The sequence below is a fragment of the Monopterus albus genome, unplaced genomic scaffold, assembly GCF_001952655.1.
Source record: "Monopterus albus unplaced genomic scaffold, M_albus_1.0 scaffold25.1, whole genome shotgun sequence".
NCBI classification, from domain to species: domain Eukaryota; kingdom Metazoa; phylum Chordata; class Actinopteri; order Synbranchiformes; family Synbranchidae; genus Monopterus; species Monopterus albus.
Genome location: NW_018127905.1, coordinates 2,552,605 through 2,562,308, shown reverse-complemented (window position 1 = coordinate 2,562,308; position 9,704 = coordinate 2,552,605). Strand labels below are relative to the sequence as shown.

Sequence of the window (9,704 nt, the reverse complement as noted above, 5' to 3'; positions counted from 1 at the left end):
CCTTGGATGTTTGACCCTTTTATTGATTTTATAAATCAATCATGGTCAATATAATTTGTTTTTTCACGTACAAAAAAACTACAAAAAAACCTCTTTAATGTCAGAGTGAAAACAGGTTTCTACAAAGTAATGTCAATTAAATAAAAATATGTAATGGGAAATAAGTGATTGCATAAATATTCACCCCCTTTAAAATGACTGATCTAATTCAACAGAGGTCCAGCCAACTGGTGCTAGTAGTCTCACAGTTAGTGAAATGGGGATCACCAGAGTGTAGTGGATGTGTCTCAGGTGACTATAGTATAAAGACACCTGTGTGTGTCTGGAAGGTCCAGTCACTGGTTAATCAGTATTCCTGGCTACCATTACACCATGAAGACAAAAGAACACTCCAAGAAACTCAGAGAAAAGGTTATTGAAAAGTATAAGTCAGGGGATGGATACAAAATGATTTCCAAGACACTGAACATCCCCCAGAGTTCAGTTAAATCCATCATCAAGAAATGGAAGGAATATGGCACATGTCTAAATCTGCCTAGTTCAGGCCGTCCTCACAAACTGAGCGACCGTGCATGGAGACTAGTGAGAGAGGCCACTAAGACACCTATGACCACTCTGATGGAGTTACAAGCTTCAACAGATGAGATGGGAGAGAGTCTGCATACAACAACTGTTTCCCAGGTTCTTCACCAGTCAAAGCTTTATGGGAGAACGGCAAAGAGAAAGTCACTGTTGATAAAACTAATATTAAATCTTGACTAGAGTTCACCAAAAAAGCATGTGGGAGACTCCGTGGTCAAGTGGAAGAAATTTCATAAAACATTCATTTTCTATTCTGAACAACTTCCAGAACTACACTTAAAAATGCGACTATGGGCTTGTTTGAGATGAACTCAGCCGCACCTGGAAGGCAAATAAGAGGAGGTGCAGCAGCACAGGGCGGTAACAAAGAGCTGCTGTTGAGAAGGACAGTGTAGGACCTTTCTGCCAGCCTTTATCTGCGCAGGAAATCACTCACAAAACCCTTCAGATCTGATCCTGGTTTAATGAAATGTCATCAAACCAAACATTTTAGCTTGTAGTCATTGTATTTTGTTTTAATGTTGTTGTTCTACAGTGTGTGACAGGGATTGTTGAAATGCTAATCTCCCCTTTATTCAGGTGCTGTACATGAACATTTAAATGGGATACAATTCTCATCTAGGCTAAAGCAGTCAGTCTGCTGCTGTATTTTAGCCAACAAGACTTGATTAGGTATGAAACTGCATAAATCAATTCAAAATATGTAACAGTAGACATAATCAAAATACAGGGGGAGAGGGAAACAAACCAAGATGTTTTCTTAGTTGAAATATCTGAAAGATTAACAGTCATAGCTTCTGTACGGATGTTCTTTAAAGAATCTTCACATTCCACTTAGCAAATGTTTTTGTGTCAGATTAAATGAGCAATAATAGTGTAAGGCTGAACTACCACTGGGGAAAAACCCAACTAATAGAATATAAAGCTCTCTCATTATATAACAAATGTAAAGTTTCTCTAAAACATATTGTTCAAACAAAAGCATTGTTTTAGGATAGAAATGTCTATTAAACAGGAAACTAAACTTCTACAGGAAAATGGAACAACTGAGCAGTACAGCTGAAAAAGTAGTGGCTAAAACAATCCTGATCAGCAAAAGTTCCAAAACCATTGACCTCTTCATATTTTTAATGGTATATCAGTATAACTTTACCTCTGGTATTTTGTTTCACTTTGTCCTTCCTGTTCTTCTTTACTTTTACTCAAGCTTACTTTGCTGTATTATGCCTTTTGTTCATTTGATGCATCCTCTTATGAAATTGATACAAATGTCTGTAAGGAATTATATTTCTATTAAATAATAAAATAAAAATGAAAGTTGGGAATATTGTAGCTATATGCTGTACATTTGGCAATTCTAGTTCCAGATCATCCCTGGTTTTCATACATGTGAAACTTCAAGTTCAGAGCCACTTCTCAGCACCAGCTTCAACTTTCTCAGTGTTGAGAAAACTGATTCCAGACTGAATGATGTGGTCCCATTGGTTGCCAGACCTTATCTGCACACTCAGTGAATAGCATTTGTACTACTTTTACATACAGTTGGCTTTTTTCACCGTTTCCCTGTTTTTATGTACCGTTGAGGATCAGAAAACAGAGAAAAGATTTTCTGGCACAATGCTGTCATGGTGTGCAAACTGCATCTAGGAAAGATGAAAAGTGCTCTCAACACAACATTTTGAAATTTAATGCACTAAGAGCATTTAAGACATCTTAGTCAAATATTTTACAGCATGTGTGAAAATTGTAAAACCAAACTTTTTACCTGATTAAAAGACATGAAAACCTGTGCTTTTGAAAATGTAGTCATGTTTGACTCAAGTTGCGGGATATGACTTTGCTTGGTCCTTAACTTTTAGCTCCTGTGATTTCCCATTCTGTGACAAAAGGAATTCATAGAATACAGGAATGATCAGGAAAGTATCAGCACTAGCTATTTTTTCTCTTGCTGAGCACGCAGTACGCCAGAAAGACTGAGGAGTCCACGGGGCCACGGCTTGTGCTTGAAAAACACTGACATGCCATATGCCAAAGATATAAATCCCTTCTAGGAATATGTTAAAATGCAGTTCCTGGATGTGTCAGCAATGCATTACGTCCAGTCATCTTGAGGCATAAAGCTTTGCTCCACCAAAAAAAAAAAAAACAGGCAGAGCGCCGTCTGTTTCAGGACAAACAGGTTCTGCTACAGCGGAGCAGGGTGTGAAGGCTGGCAGAACATGGCGCACATCGTCTCTCAGGACAAAACAGTTATCACAGAGGGGGATCTGAGGAAGCCGTGCAGTTTAGGGAAACATGCACAGTATTTAAAATTATTTGCTTGTCAGTAGGCTATGTAGTTAATTCAATTTAAGATGTTTTTCTTAACTCCTCAGACAATTCACTATATAATAGTTTTCCCATGAACAGAACGAACTTGTTTATACTAACTTTCAAACTATTATCTGATTCTTTTGAATTTGATAGGCCTATTTCATTCAGGGTTTCACCTTTACAGTATGCTCCATTCAGCATTTTCACCCTGCAGAAAGTTCATACTGCACAAATTTGCAAATGAGACTCTCTAGAATAGATATTACAATTATAGGGGCCAGTGTGGAATTATGGTTATGTGAAATGATACAATATAATTCTTTACATGTATCCGAGGTCAAAACTGTTTCAATCCACACCCACAAAAAAAAAAACAAAAAAAAAAAACCAGCCATTTCCAAACATTTTAACACACCAGTGTGAACACAGGCTGAATGTAATGAAAAACACTGCATTGTGAGGAGTGTAATATCAGTGTACACCACAGTGGGAGACTGGACCAGCAGCAGGGCTTGGGGCTAAACACCGCCTACAAAACTAGCTAACAGTATTAAAGATCTGTTTGGCATTATATGTTCACATCCTTACATCAAGGTCAAGTGCCTGGTAGATTCAATGACCCACTTTTTCCAGTGGCTCTGTACATTAATTTTATTTATGAATTTGTTTTTCAAATTTCAAAGACACCTGTCTGAATGTGTCTAAAACTGGGAAGGGAAACAAAGATGTAGCTCTATAACTGAAGTTATGTCCTTTGCCTACTCTCTCTTCTTTTTCTTCTTCTTCTTGCGTTCTGGGCAGCTGTTCCAGTAGTAGAGAACCTGCAAGGCGAGGATCCCATTACAGGTAGAAGATATGACGAAGGTGAGGGCCATCAGTGAGTCTCCGGTTTCCTGTAAAAGACAATACAACTGCAGCTGAAAGCAATATACTTGTGTAACATGTGAACATAAGCTGATAAGGAAATAAGTTTATGTGAAAATTCTGATTCTGAAACATGAGCTTAGCCAGCTATCTTCATAAAATGGAACCAAGTTGGAGGGCACACAGTAATTCTACATCTGAAGCCTACTGCATTTTCCTTCCTTCTGATTCAGAGGTAAGCATGAAAAGTGATTTGACGAAAACAATGTTTATTCTGAGGACTCTTGAGAGGTTAACTGATTGCGCCAGCGACTGCTGTTTAGAGGTGTAGTGCTTTTGGATGAAGTACAGAAGCACACCTATGACACATGTGTGTGCATGCACAAGGTTAAGTGGTAGCTTGTATCAAGGGTCATGTAAACCTTTCTCCTATGTTGTTTGTCAGTGCATGCACAGCAGCCGGACTATTCACTCAGGAGAAGTGACGTACAGCAACAAAGCAGACCTACCTACTGCTCCTAATGCAAAGTCTTTTACAAACTTCTTTGGCAAAAGCAGTAGAAATATAAAATATGTCCCAGAATATCTACCTCAGCAAGAGCTGGAGTCATCAAGCAAAGCTGGGACACAAACTAGTCACCTTCCAAAAGAACAAGGGGATGTTTCTTTTGTTTGTTAATGTGTAAATACTTGGCAATCTGGTACTGCACACTCACTGGTGTACAAACAGCACAGCTGCTGGAAGAAAATCCCAGAGAAAACACTAGTGTTTGTAGTAGGCATGCTATATTTGTTATGTATTTGTGTATGCACACACATACAGTCCTCTCACCTGTAGCGAGGTGAAGATGCGGGCGAGGGATCCAGCAAACAGCAGGAAGACAGAGATGGCAGACAGCTGGCCGGTGTGCCCGTTGCGGAAGTTAGTGGCTGCCTGGATCAGCTGAGACAACCACATACATTGTCACTCCCTCATGTGCTGTGTGTGTTTGATGAACTTGCAACATGAACAACTATTAGGTAATATTTGTACTTTAACCATGGAAACAGACAGCGGTTATCGATTACTGCAAATACTGATGAAAATATTTAACTCTCATAATTATAAGGATGATAATGACTAATAAACATGATATGATTATAGAAAAATGATTTCTCTAAAGCCGGAAAGATTCCAGCAGTGAGTATATGATGTCTGTTCTGATTTGACTAACCATGTCACTCTAATCTGAACCATATGGCAAAGAAACAACCTGATTCATGCTTAATAGTTACAGTGTAAACATAAGAACATGTGAAACAACTAGAAACCAACTCATTTAACAGCATCATAAAAAACTACTGTCAAACAAACTTGCCATCATAAACACAAAAAAATACAGACATTAGGTTTCATTCATGTACTGGACTTGCATTATCCTTGCGTACCCTGCTAATAATGATGGCTGGCATGTTAGAGGCCTGCATGGAGGTGACCACTGACATGGGAGTGACTGGAGACAGAAGGGCCACCAGCAGGCTAAAATACACAACCAGAAAGAGGAGACCTGAAAGAGAAGAAACACTTTCAGACAGAAACAAACTTAAATGTTTTCTGGATTTTGATATGGTTTTACATTGGTGTCAAAAAGTATTTGGATCCCTTCACTTTTTCTTTTTTTTTGTACACTTTGTGCTGAAGGTTTCATTTTAAATAGATAAAACAGCCATTTCTGCCTATCAATCTATACTCAGTAATTCATAAAGACAAAATGAAACATTTTATTTATTAAAACTCAAAAACTGAAATTTACAAAAGAACTCAGATATTTAATTCAGGCCTTTGTTGGAGCTTCCAGTCTCCTCAGGTAAATCTCTACAAGCATTTCACCCTTGTATTTCAATTCAATTCAAAATTATTTGTAGAGCACCAAATCACAACAACAACAACCTTATAACTATGCTTAGGTCTAGGGCTGATCAATAAGCTGGAGTGGAAGATTTACAGGTATCTCCACACATGTTCTATGGGGTTTAAGTCTGGGCTTTGGCTGGGCAACTAAAGGACAGTCCGAGACTTGAAATGAAGCCATGCAGTGTTGTCTTGGCTGAATGGCTTCAGGCCAGTGCAGAAAGGTGAACCATCACCCCAGTCTCAGGTCAGGTGTACTCTTCAGGCTTTCTTTTTCTCTGTATCTGGCTGCATTCATCCTTTTCTCCATTTTTACCAGTCTCCTAGTCCCAGCTACTGAGACATATCTCCCTCCAATAGCATGATGCTGCCACAACCATGCTTCACCTTAGAGATGGTAATGAGTAGTGCCTGTTGGTCTCTAGACATTAGTGCTTGGAGTTGTGCCCAAACAGAACATTATTCCTCATGCTCCCAGAGTCCTTTAACCTCCAAGCAGGCTGTTATCTGACTTTTATTCAAAGTGGCTTCATCTAGCCTCTCTATCTGAGATGGTTGTCCTTCCAACAAGTTCTCCCATCTCTGCAGAGGACTTCTGAAGTTCTCTATGTGATAATACAGCTCTTCACTATCCAAATCAAAGTGACCGCATAGTAATATCAGCACTGATGTTGTGGAGTGTGCAGGCAGTCTTACCTCTAACGGTTCTTCCTCCATAGTGTTGAATGAGGAAGCCAATGGCGACTGTCTGCATCATGAGGAACAAAGCCTCGCCCCAGGCACTGCGTAAAATGTAGCGCGTTACTCAATTTCTTACTCAAAATGTAAAACCAAAGGTGGAGAACTTTGTCTAAACCAACAAAGAGTGCTGTTATACAATATTCACAAGAGCAGAACTGTAGAAGTCAGAGTGCTCCATGTACACAGATTTCACAGAACATCTGAAAATGGCCCAACCTGAAGGGGAACTTGTTGGCGATACTGTAGGCCATTGTACCTGTGATGGCCAGTAGGTCCAGCAGCACAGAGTTGAAGCTCAGCCCCTCAGCGCTCTTTGCTCCTATCAGCTTTAAGATCTGAGGGAGTTTCACTGTGAAGGAGTGAGGAGAGTTGAAACAGTTGTTTAGTTCATGAGTTTTCTACAAAAAAATTGTCCTTTAAAATCAATAAAAATAGAATGTACTGGTTCAATTTTGACAGTTTCAACTTTTTTGGACTCCATTTACATAGCTGATGAGCAGTGCTGTTTAGTGCTGGACATTTTCTGTTACTAAAGTCAATAAATAACATGTGAATATGTCTTTTTTTTAACAAAAGAAGCAAAAGTTCAAATGTTTTATTTAAATCAAGAGGCAACCAATGAAAGAAAGAGCAAACCAGTTTATGAATCTGACCTGATATTCTGTGTAAGCTTTTAGCATTTGACAGTTTTCAATATGCAGTGTTTGCAAACACTTCACATATACACACATACAAGAGCAAAATTACAACTTACAAGCTACTGCTGATTGGCGTAAAACACGATCAAAATGAGACTTTACCCATCACTGATCCCAGGATGATGCCGATCCCCAGGGCTTTGCTCAGTACAATCTTCAGACATGGTACTGGTCCAAAAACAAGAAACAAATCAGTCATCAGTCAGAGAATCTAATGCAGAAGAGGATCAGAAGACAAACACACAAATCTGCAAGCAAGAGATAGGGCGAGTGCTGAAAGACATCAAATACAGCTTTCTTTGCTACTTATATTCTGTTGCAAATCGGAAATGCATATGACATACAATGTGACCAATAGGACAGTCCCTTTCAATACTTTGACTTCCCTACATGTGGAACTCGACTCTTACTCAAGACAAACATATAAAAACAGCACAGACTGTCCAACATTTAAAAGTCTCAGTATTACTTAACATTCTAGTTTATAGTAACCATTACTCAAAAAAAAAAAGAGGAAATTGTGCACTTGTGTGGATTTAATCCAGCGTTTGTGTTTCAGTGGCTATTTTCTGGTAGTTGAACGGTGTTTCAAAACACAGTAAACTACAGTGTATGTGTTCAAGGTAATGAAGAAACATCACCCAGTGCAACAGTGTGGCTCAGTGATGTGTTTAGTTTCTGAACAAAAATGAAGCTCGATGTCAGAGAAGAATACGATACAGTACAGGGCATAAATGACTAGAGCCTCAATATTTTAACACTATTTTTAAGAAAACTTGAATGACAAAATACATGACTGGAAAAAGTACTACTCAAGTGAAAGTCAAAATGCTATGGATTTATTAAATGTATCATTTCCCCGCCTTGCTCCAAACGATGGGGTGAAAAGCCAGAAAGCTCATAGTGGCACCAGGAGGCTGATCCATCACAAGAAATTTAAGTAAAACGTTTCCAACACATAAACACACTAACAGGTGATCTGCCTGTTTTAAGCAGTTGTCTGTGACGAGCGAGTGACAGGCCTGCAGTTAAAAGTTGCGTTGACAGTATTGAGGAGACTGTTCTTCAGTGAGAGCAGCCATTCATGTACAACCTGTCTGTTTTAAATTCGCACCCAGTCCAACCTTAAATAAAATTGGTAGCAAAATGCGACTGTTCACTCGCAGACTGGAGCCCTGTATGGGTATGTTGCTAACTGCTCTCAGATCAGGTGACGTTGGTCTTGTAACGTTATGCAGATTCCTTCAACATAACCTATATTTTGAATTAATGCTAAGATGAATCACAAACCCCCTACAGCCGAACTACATAAAATAAATGCAGAGGCCTGTTAATTTCTTACTTTAAAATTCAATATTCATCATCCTGACGTTACACGTTGAGTAATACATCTTCCGAGTGTATTTTCGGTAACTGAGCTACTATTATTCGACTTAAACGAGCTACTTACCATCCAGAAAGTTGAAATTGAGAAAGAACTCGTCATAACATAATTCTGGCATAAAATAGGTCAGCAAAAACCCTTTAAGTGGATCCATAAAAGAGGACCCTCTATCTAACTGTGGTCTTTCCGCCATTATGAAGAGTAGACTATGGACTTCTTCTTCTTCTGTTTTTTTTTTTAATGGCGGTTGGCAACCAGCTTTGTGTGATTTACCGCCACCTTCCAGACTGGAGTGTGGATCAGAACGGCCCCCACCTACCACCACACCACAATAACCCCACTCAGTTCACCTTATATTGTCTCTCTAAAAACCTAATAAGTGCTCTGTCTGCTATATCTCCTGACCTTTGTCCCAACACCTCCGGTAAACTAAAGTTCATTCCACCTTTTAAAACTGTATTTTTGAATAATTCCTTCTCCCGCCTGAACCTGGGACAGCTCATTAAAACATGTTTCACTGTTTCTTGTACCCTACACATCTCACATTCCCCTGTAGTATGCTTCTTGATTGATGCTTGATTACCTTCAATGTACTTTTTAAACCAGTATGCCTAAATCTCAGTCTTGATACCATATATTCTTCCTTCCTATTTCCAGTACTTCCTCTCATTTCTCCTACTTTCCTTTGAATATTATAATAGAACTGACCCTTGCCATCTTTATCCCACAGTTCTTGCCATTTCCCTTTCAGTTTCCTTTTAATTAAACTCTTAACCTCAGCCTTACTATAACTTACTTCCACACATACATCTCTTTTTTTAAGCGCAGCTTTTGCAAAATCATCTGCTAATTCATTTCCCTCCACCCCAATATGTGCTGGTAGCCTAATATCTATTCCAGCCTTCTGACATCTGAATAGCATACAAACTATTTCAAGTATTTTGTCCTGCCTTGAGTCTGACCGGATGTTTTGAATAATCAGTAAAGAACTGCTGGAATCTCATCCAATGAGGACTTTCAATGGTTTATGTTCTTCTACCCATTCTAATGCTAGTACAATAGCTAGTAATTCTCCTGTGTATACTGAGAGATTATCACTGATCCATTTATTTGATTTCACATTTAATTCAGGTATAATGAATGCTGAACCTATTTTACCATTTACTGTCTTAGATGCATCTGTATATATTTTAAGAAATCCTGCATACGTTCTATCTATATTTGACTATGG

General features: G+C 38.8%; 1 protein-coding gene across 1 annotated transcript; it reads right to left on the bottom strand.

The window, feature by feature from the left end:
• Positions 1-2,048: 2,048 nt before the first annotated feature.
• Positions 2,049-8,719, bottom strand: mpdu1b (mannose-P-dolichol utilization defect 1b). The gene is made up of 7 exons (XM_020594975.1): positions 8,540-8,719; positions 7,192-7,257; positions 6,608-6,740; positions 6,347-6,432; positions 5,188-5,306; positions 4,592-4,702; positions 2,049-3,788 (listed from the first exon to the last, which is right to left on the bottom strand). The coding sequence occupies exons 1-7, from the start codon at positions 8,664-8,666 to the stop codon at positions 3,654-3,656; spliced, it is 777 nt and encodes a 258-aa protein (XP_020450631.1). The 5' UTR covers positions 8,667-8,719; the 3' UTR covers positions 2,049-3,653.
• Between the last annotated feature and the right edge of the window lie 985 nt (positions 8,720-9,704).

Coding starts and splice junctions, on each gene's coding strand:
- mpdu1b (XM_020594975.1), bottom strand. CDS start 8,666: ATGGCGGAAAGACCACAGTTAGATAGAGGGTCCTCTTTTATGGATCCA. Junction 5,307..6,346: donor TGGAGGAAGAACCGTTAGAG/GTAAGACTGCCT, acceptor CTTCTCTTTCAG/GTCTCCTCTTTCTGGTTGTG. Junction 4,703..5,187: donor CAGCCATCATTATTAGCAGG/GTACGCAAGGAT, acceptor TGGTTGTCTCAG/CTGATCCAGGCAGCCACTAA.